A 10,038-nucleotide genomic window follows, 5' to 3' on the forward strand; every position below is an offset into this window, starting at 1 on the left:
TTCCAGACTGTAGCCCCTAGACCTGTTCGGCTGCCCTTGCCAGCCCAAAGATGGTAATTAACAGACTGTCTGGAGCTAGACACGTCGGATATTCCATTTCGAAAATCGTTAGGAAATTCAATATTCCGAGATCCATAGTGCTATGTGTGCCAAGAATAGTAAATTTCAGGCATTCTCCTTCACCGCAGACAAGGCAGGGGCCGACGGCTTTCGGTTAATGACAGAGATCAGCAGCGTTTGCATAAAATTTTCATTGCTAACAGACAGGCAGCACTGTGAAATGACCACTATGTGACGTACGACGAGCAATGCAAAGAAATTTGGCACTAATGGACTATGGCAGCAGGCGATCGACGCAGGTACCTTTGCTTAGAGCGCGACTTCGACTTCAGCGCCTCTCCTGTGCTCGAGACCATATTGGTTGGTCCCTAGACGATTGGAAAACCGTGACCTGCACAGACAAATCCCGATTCCAGTTGGTAAGAGCTGATTGTAGGGTTCAAGTGAAGCGCAGACCCAATGAAGCCTTGGATCGAAGCTGTCAACAACGCACTGGGAAAGCTGGTGGTGACTTCATAGGGGTGTTGGCTGTGTTTACATGGAGTGGACTGGCTCATGTGGTCCAACTGAACCGATCATTGATCGGAAATGGCTCTATTCGGCTACTTGGAGACCGTTTGCAACCACTCATGGATTTCATGTTCACAATTATAGAATTTTTGTGGATGACAATGAGCCATGTCACGGAGCGAGTAGTGTGAAGAACATTTTGAACAATTCGAGCGTAATATTTGGCCACCCGGGTCGCCCTTCACGAATGCTATCGAGATTTTATGGGACATTACCGAGAGGCTAGTTGATACACGAAATGCACCGGCAACACTGTCCCAGTTATGGACTGCTCCAGAGGCAGAATAGCTTAATATTTCCGCATGGGACCTCCAACAACTTGTTGAGTCCATACCATGCTGAGTAGCTGAACTCCGCCTGGCAAAAGGAGATTCGGCACGATATTAAGAGATACGCCATGATCTTTGTCTTCTCAGTGTATTTTTGTACACAGAAGTCGCGATGTTTCACATAAAAGCGTTTGCTATCTACACAATTTACTACACTGTATATAATCTAATTAATTTATTTAATAATATTCTGAAATTCAAGGTGTTTTCATTGTTTTTGCTTGTTACACGTATATCGCAGAGATCAGGTGAGTGTGGCAAACTCTGTATACAATGCCCAGCCAATTGACGGCAGTCGATCACAACAGAGAGTCTGAAGCCATCTTTATTTCATTGTGGAGATCATTGTGTGATAATGAAGCAAAAGAATGAATCTTCAATGTAGTGTCGTTACTAAAAATATTCTCTCTCCTCTTGGTCACTCTCGAATCAAGTAAATTTTTTTATGGACTCAGTCAACATTTAAAGGCCTGCACTAACGTGCTATTTCGCCAGTGACCATAACCATGCGAAAGGGGTTTCATGAAGTCAGCCAATAATTAAGGAATGGTGCATACGACCTGCAGAAGATTATTTCAGTTGCAGTGTTATGGAATTTAAGTCAACTTGTTAGATATATATGAATAAATTATCTTGTGAAGTACGGAGAGTCAGGATTACATATTTGGCTTTATGACTCATCGAAGACATACATTTACAAAACAATATTTTGTTTCAATTTTTTTAACAATGTAGTCAAATACATAAATAAAGGGAGTGAGAGACTGCACCTTTGTCGTAATCCAGTTTTAATTCCTATTGGTACTGTTATACTACTAACTGAGGAAAATTATGTGGTCTGTTAATGGGAGGCCCCATGCAGGGGAGTTCGGACGCAGTATTGCAGGCCACTTCGGCGACTTGCGGATGAATGATGATGAAAATGATGACGAAGGACACACACAACACTCAGTCCCCTGCCGAGAATCGAACCCGTGCCCCCTGCGTGATAGGCAAGACAACAACCCTCTGCACGACCAGTTCGACGACGTTTGCAGCAGCTCGGAGACCCTTGACGCTGCATCACAGACAGGAGCGCCTTTGTTGGTGTACTCAACGACGAACCTGAGTGCACGAATTGCAAAAGGTCATTTTTTCGGATGAATCCAGGTTCTGTTTACAGCATCATGATGGTCGCATCTGTGTTTGGCGATATCGCGGTGAACGCACACTGGAAGCGTGTATTCGTCATCGCTATACTGGCGTATCACCCGACGTGATGGTATGGGGTGCCACTGGTTACACGTCTCGGTCACCTCTTGTTCGATTGACGGCACTTTGAACAGTGGACGTTACATTTCAGATGTGTTAGGACCCGTGGCTCTACCTTTCATTCGATCCATGCGAAACCCTGAATTTCAGCGGGATAATGCATGTTGCATGTTGCAGGTCCTGTACGGGCCTTTCTGGATACAGAAAAATGTTCGACTGCTGCCCTGGCTAGCACATTCTCCAGATCTCTCACCAATTGAAAAGTCTGGTCAATGGTGACCGAGCAACTGGCTCGTCACAATACGCCAGACACTACTCTTGATGAACTGTGGTATCGTGTTGAAGCTGCATGGGCAGCTGTGCCTGTACACGCCATCCAAGCTCTGTTTGACTTAATGCCCAGGCGTAACAAGGCCGTTATTACGGCCAGAGATGGTTGTTCTGGTTACTGATTTCTCAGGATCTATGCACCCAAATTGCGTGAAAATGTAATGACGTGTCAGTTCTAGTATAATATATTTGTCAAATGAACACCTGTTTTTCATCTGCATTTCTTCTTGGTGTAGCATTTATAATGGCCAGCAGTGTATAAAGCAGGTAGGAATCTTTGGAGGGTTTTAGGAATCAACTTGTCAACGCGCTCCTTTGAGGCACCGACAGGGCAGAGCCAAAACACATTTCTTTCTTTAACTGTACGCCTCTGGGTGCGAAAATGCAGTCCTTTCATTGGTCAACCTGGTGTAACGCAGTTGTTCTGGAAAATTATTGAGAAGTGGGAGGAGGTTGTTGGAAAAAAGTGTCTTGTGATTGTATGACTGCTCGTAAGAGGCTAGGGTAGCTCTCGAAGAAGAGGCGAATGTCACGAGGGAATATAGGTGCAACTAAGGCGGCATTTAGTCCGCTGATAGTGAAAGAATCACTTCGATTTTCGCTAGGTGTGAAAGTAGTTCTTCACTTTGCAGCTCCAACTCAAGTATTTCACAGTCTTCATTGAGCATCTTTATACCAATGCAGGTTAAATATCTGAAGGCTAAGGCGGTAGCGTAGTTCAAATGTCAGTGGGCTTTATTCTTCTCCATAATTCTCATGGACTCGCATTAGAGAGGACGATGATTCAAACCTGCGTCCGGACATCCTGTTTTACGATTTCCGTGATTTCCCTAAATCGCTTCAAGCAATTGCCGGGATGGTTTCTTTGAGAGGGTACGGCCGACTTCCTTCCCAATCCTTCCCTAATGCGATGGGACCGATTACCTCACTGTTTGGTCTCCTCCCCCGAATCAACCAACCAACTATAAACCTCAGTTCTTGTCCAAACGTAGTTTCCTTCAGAGCTTGCTTAACCTATAGACTGTCTAACATCTGGGATAGTTACAAATCTGTCATTTCTCTTTCTTTTACTGCATGTCTTGCCGGTCCTCTGGTTTATGTACAACGTGTAGATAGCCTTTAGCTTGCTGTAAGGCATCCCTGCTACCTTCAGAATTTCAAAGTGTCGATTTGCCTTTCTTTTTCTCTATCTTCTAAAATACGCCGTAGCGGCAGATGTACCTGTGTAACCTCTTTTGATGCTAGTCAGTTGTCAGGATGAACATTACTGCAAAGGGCATTTGATTCTAAAGCATTATGTCAGGGTGAAAAACACTAAATAAATTACTTTTTCTCTCTTTACAACATGTGGGCAGGGTGGGTTCTTCCTTGGCTCGTGTATGGGGTGGAATGAAACAGCATTTTTACATAAGATAACTTTTATTGAAATATTTGTACAGTGGTTTCCTTACTGGATTGTTCTGGCTGGGAGAGCGGCCGCTGTGTCGTTTGCGGAGCCTTCTGCTGCGTGGGGGGCGGCGTCTGATTACGCCTGGCGGTGTATATCTCATGTCGCTGTTTCGCCCAGTTGACTGGAGACGCGCATCGTGAGGTGGCCCGTTTAATGATTGAGAACGAAGTCGTGAATCGACTGGATGTGGCGTCCCAGTGCTTCTCTTCTCTATGCGGCCGCTTGTGTCTTTGTTGTGCGTCGGCCGGCGGAGCGGCGCAGCAGGGGAAGGCCAGTGTGCCGGACTCGAACAATGGACTCCATCTTGCCAGTCTTTGGCTATTCAGACCTTCATCACAAGCTCACAGGTGACTGCTGATGTGAGGCCGTCTCCTTCCCATCCTCACGAGTCACCCTGCTACTTAAAAATAAGTCTTCAAATACCTTCTAACTTCTGTCTTCTGGCGGCGAGGCTGCTTCTTGCTATTCCATTACAGCGGCGGACTCGTTGCTTCTGTGTACGATGTAGTCTCTTCCTGCATGACGGTCTTCAGCACCGACTGAACTGTACTGGAACTGAACTCAAACCGAAACTGAACTGAGAACTTCCGTCGGGCCCACTGCGTCTCGCGTATTTATTTACTTCAGTTCACTGGATGTGAACGACTTCATGGTCATTGCCTCTTCTGTCACGTTGAAAAGCTTCTCGAAGAATCTTCTTAAAGTCGGTCATTGGCTCTTGAAATTTAGGTGAGGGCTTTTGATCACATGTGACAATTGAGAAACATGTGAGGCAGTTGGGCGATGCCCTGACTGCTGAATCAACAGCTTCTGCTTATGTGGGGAGGGCGATGGGTTCTCCTGAATGTGCTGACATGCAACCACCGGCCGTTACCACTGCTGCTCTGCCATCTGTTTGCCAGTGTGTGACTCTACAAAACTAAACTAAGTTTTTCATTTATTTTCTAATTTCTACTTCACTTCACATTGATTTCACTAATTTATTTCCCTATCTTAAGTACCACTCAACACAGTAGTGCCTTGCGAGTTCCTAAGTGTTCTTCTATCAGTCTTTCCATGGGTGGCGTCAAGTTCCTGATCACGAGTCCTCGCACCAGTATTCCTGTATTAAATTCCAGACCTCTTCGCAGTGTCTCATGGAGTTAGTGGACGTGACACTGATCACGTGATCCATCTGTCGGATAGACTCATCAAGCTCGGCGGCCACCTTGGGGGAGCAGGCTATGTGCCAGCACCGGATTTCACCCACTCCTTTCTCTCATCATTATCATACAACAAAATTACGACAGTACACTATACAGGAATCCATTACATTCACCCACACTCCACAAACACGCACACAAAACAACCCTCATGTATCCCCAAAGAAAGGGGTCAGTGTGCACAGATTAATAACACCCTTTCAGCTGGGCAGATGAAACCACTCTGTGGAATATTCCATTCAACAGACTCATGCTACATTTAATTTTGAAGGTTTCAGGAATTACTGCAACCAATCGCCGTTTTATCTTCAATTTTTATTTATTCATGAGTGGTTTCGAATCACCTGGTGAGTCTTAATCAGATGATACAATTTACTTTGTAGTTCTGTGGGGGTCGTGCACAATACTCCAAATTAATTCTATTTTTAATTTTCAAATTGTAACACATTAAATTTATGAGTCTGGTATAGTTCCATACGTTCGTGTATGATCAAAAATGGTTCAAATGGCTCTGAGCACTACGGGACTTAACATCTATGGTCATCAGTCCCCTAGAACTTAGAACTACTTAAACCTAACTAACCTAAGGACATCACACATTACCCAGTCTTCACGAGGCAGAGAAAATCCCTGACCCCGCCGGGAATCGAACCCGGGAGCGGGAAGCGAGAACGCTACCGCACGACCACGAGCTGAGGACCGTGTATGATCGCATGACCTGTAATTAAGTCGTTCATAATATGGGATGGTAGTCCTTTGCTTGACCAAAACTAGTATTTCAGTAAAAAAGTGACAAAATGGTTCAAATGGCTCTGAGCACTATGGGACTTAACATCTGTGGTCATCAGTCCCCTAGAACTTAGAACTACTTAAACCTAACTAACCTAAGGACATCACACACATCCATGCCCGAGGCAGGATTCGAACCTGCGACCGTAGCAGTCACGCTGTTCCGGACTGAGTGCCTTAACCGCGAGACCACCGCGGCCGGCAAAAAGTGACATGCAGCAGTCACTCAATAATCATCATCTTTTTGTTTAGTATTTAAAAGTATAAACCGCACCTCCTCAAAATATTTTAAAGTAGAATCTGTTCGATGTGAGTTATTGTTCAGACATTTTTCACTCTTTCTCGCAGAACTTCCTGTAGTTTTGCGCTTGATGGCGTCTTTTTTACGTTTCGGGTGCATTTTTCGCTTAGAAGAATGGAAATGCTACTGAGACTAATTTTGTGACTGCTACGAAGATGAGACATCTTCGTCTACGAAGAAACTGCCATTCATTGCTGTGGTATAAACCAGAGACTTTATCGTGAAGCAGGTAAAATGTTAATGAGGTGGAGAGGTCGGGAGAACTCTTTGGATTCGAGCTACAAAATTTTGTAACAATAAATTAGGTTACTGTCAAAACTCGAAGAAGTACTGTTGCGGGTATAGTGTTTCGAGTGGATAATCATTTGCGATATCCCTACATAGTAAAATTTAAAGAGATACTGAAACGCAGTTAATGGGCTAAACCTTTATAACACCACAAAGATCTACCTTGTGTAATAACTGATCTCTGTTTGAGAAGGAAACATGCTTGGAATGCCGGACACGGCGGTTACTCAATAAAAGCTTTTGTAAAATGTCTCACCCACAACGGAACCGTTATTTAATTTACTGTTTAACCCATGTATGTTTTAAAGAAATACTGTTGTTCATTTTCGGTGGTCTGCGTTGTTCCTACTCTAATTTCTAAGCTGGCCGTTTCCCTTGGAACTACTAGGCAAAGTAAAAGTATAAAAAATTCAACGAGTTTATTTTTATTTTCCACCATCGAATTGAATTTATTGTCATGAGGTAATTATGGGGTATCTCAAAAACCTCAATTTATGTAGATGAATTCTGTGTGATTCAGACAGTGGAATACCTTAGACAGATCACGGAAGAAAGTAACTGGTGCTATTTTGTTATTTAATGCTTGTAAAATCTGGTGCTTCATCGTGGAAATGACATTATGAGTTGGGCAACTCTTCTGAAACTCTAACTGTGATTTTATGAGTATGTTATGATTACTCCGGTTGATAGTATTGTAAGATAAATTACATTCTCAAGAATTTTGGAAAATGCTGTCAGTAGTGAGACGGTTTGTCAGTTATTGACTTACCTAATTTCACCTCTGGGGTAGACGGGATTAACTATGACATATTTCAGTACCTCTGGAAACATATCCTGAGTTAGTGATATGTTACATATTTCAGAAAAAAACGCCGCTTATTACGTAGGAATAAGTGTTTTGTAGAGTTTGAAACACCTTCAAACTAAGTTGGGCTTTTTTTGAGAGAATATTTAATTCTCTTAATTTCAGAAGAAGAAGTGGGGAAGACTTTATATGATCGAATATTATGTGAGTTGCGTTATCAATGTACTGCTCCGATTTTTCTGTTGCATCGTTCATCTCTATATTTTCTACTGCATTTAAGAAATAATTATTAAACTTATCTTTTACCTGTGAAAGTTCGATAACAACCATTCCAGTTAAGTCAGTGGTGACGTTCTGTGGGCAGTTGTTTCACTAAATTCCGTATAGACCTAAGTCCGCTGTCAGAATTACTGATTTATGGTTTGGAGACACTAATTATATGAGGAAAAAGACAAAAAATAGGCGAAGTGTGAGTACGGAATCGAGAATATCAACGTTTTTCGTCTCTCATCAATATGGATACTGGCAAGATATTGGTCCTGGGAATTCTAAGTCCATATCAAAGTCCATATCAATATTCCCACAGTAGCTCCTCAGACTAACCTGGACATACAAAAAAGAAGCAAGCAGGAGACGTCTGTTTATACAAGTACAGAGAAAAGATTTTTCGTTTACTTACTAAATGTAATGTTCGTCTATTATGCTTTTCACGGATGATGAGAGCAATGTATGTTCAAAAGGCAGAAGATATTTTTATGCAATATAACGACAGTTTAACAAGTTTCAGATTTTTACTTTACCTGTACTATCAAACCTTGCTTCTTGCCGAATTTCATAGTTCTAGGGCATTAGGTTTGATGAATGAATTTTCCAGCATGAAATTATGTTACAGAAATGGCCGTATCTTTGCAAAGAATTGACTTAGAAGCTTAAAGTTTTTACTCCTCCAAGGAACCGAAGACCTGACGTAAGTTGGAACTTGACACACTTACCCGTTCCTGAGAAAAGTGGTTCTTAACAGTCGGACAGACAGAGGACAATAAAACGATTCTACAACGTTTGGAATTAATTACAAAAATCTAGATCGCAAGGCACGTTTATTAGAAGGTGCCCGGTTTCAATAATCACATGATCGTCTTCGCACTTAATGACGATAGTCAAATTGAGCAGTTGTCTATCGTTTTTCAGCTGTTCTTGCTCCATGCCACGGTCCATCAATATGGTTAAGCGGCTGTCGTTTTCGTTTCAATAAATATACCTTATAATTAATTTCAAAGATTAGGTTTTGACCGTTGATTTGTCTTGTAATGTTTTCGAAAATAACTGAGCCTATAAACCACACACAGATGTTGGCCTCTAAACCTTGCATACGGTTGGTGTTAACCATCTCAGCGCAACCTAAGGCCTGACGATGATGCACTGAAGCACCGAAACTGGTCGCCATTTAATAAGTAGATCGTAAGGGCGGCTGTCCGTGTTCCATGTAATTACATAAGTAAACGACCGAAGTCACTCAGACCCTCAGGCCTCAAATCACAAGGATGGGCATACAAAAATTACATCCTATAAGGGTTCCGTTTTTACAGATTAGAGCACGGAAACCTAAAATGACTCAAAACTGATTTGAGACTGCTGGTAGGGAAGATAAATGTACGTACAATTGAGATAGAGCGTGATGGTGTTATACGTACAGTTGAGGTAGAGCAGGACTCCAGCGACGATTACGAAGACTGCTATGAGCAGGGCTAGAACGAGCGCGAGAACGGCGGGCCGCCGCCAGCCCATGCCCTCTTCGTCGTCGTCCGGGGGCAGGGTGGCGGAATGGCCCGCCGTCGGGGGCGGGCTTGGGGGCGGCGACCTGCGGACCCAGCACAGCAGCCGCCTCCAGCGGCTGTCACGCCGGGCGCGGAGGCGGCGCAGCCTCGAGTTGCCGTCGAGGCTGACGGGGGCGGTGAGCGGCGTCGTGCGGCCGCCCGCCGTCACCACGACGCTCTGTCGCCTTCGGTACGAGCCCGACAGGAAGCCGTCGTCGTCGTCGTCTTCGTCGGTGTCCTCCTGCTGGGGACGGCCGACCCTCGTCGGGCCGGTGGCTGCGCCTCCGGCGTAGACGCCGTAGGACGCGAGCACGCTGGCGGGGCTGCCGTGGCCGTTGTGGAAGGTAACGGCCACATCGCCCCCGGCCCCGGGGGCGGCGTGCCTGCCCAGTCGTGGACACGCCGCCGCCAGCCCCCAGCCGCAGCAGCCGCACTCACCGCCTCCGGGGGGCGACTCTGGGGACGCCTTACCGCAGCCCCCGCCATAGAACGCTTCGCCGTCCACACTGTACGCCTTGTCGCCGTAGTGGTTGTAGCTTTCGCTTGCAGTAACCACCATACTGACGACCACTATCTACTTTTGCACTTCTCACACTTCCCAACCATCTGAAGATCTTCCTCTCATAGTGCCTTCAGGTACTGTTAGGCGATTGATAATACTTCTACACACATACGAACCTTCTTCTGCCATATCTACTGTGAAAATTATTGCCTGATACATTCAATTACATTGCACGATGTTTTTATTCCCTAACGTATCCAAAAAAGTTTCAAAACGTTCAATTCAGGCTGCAGTCATCTCGGTAGTTCCTCTATCCAAACAAGCTGATGGTACGTCCCATGAAAGGG

The 10,038-nt window shown here is 44.6% G+C and overlaps 1 protein-coding gene across 1 annotated transcript in view; it reads right to left on the reverse strand.

Moving 5' to 3' along the window:
- LOC126336002 (agrin-like) overlaps positions 1 to 9,748 on the reverse strand; it is a 1,245,461-nt gene extending 1,235,713 nt beyond the window's left edge. Inside the window, exon 1 of the mRNA XM_049999480.1 lies at positions 9,067 to 9,748. Coding sequence (XP_049855437.1) covers positions 9,067 to 9,748 — 682 coding nt within the window. The remainder of the gene's footprint in view (positions 1 to 9,066) is intronic.
- Positions 9,749 to 10,038: the final 290 nt, after the last annotated feature.

The sequence above is a fragment of the Schistocerca gregaria genome, chromosome 2 (genome assembly GCF_023897955.1).
Source record: "Schistocerca gregaria isolate iqSchGreg1 chromosome 2, iqSchGreg1.2, whole genome shotgun sequence".
In the NCBI taxonomy this organism is placed as follows: Eukaryota; Metazoa; Arthropoda; class Insecta; order Orthoptera; family Acrididae; genus Schistocerca; species Schistocerca gregaria.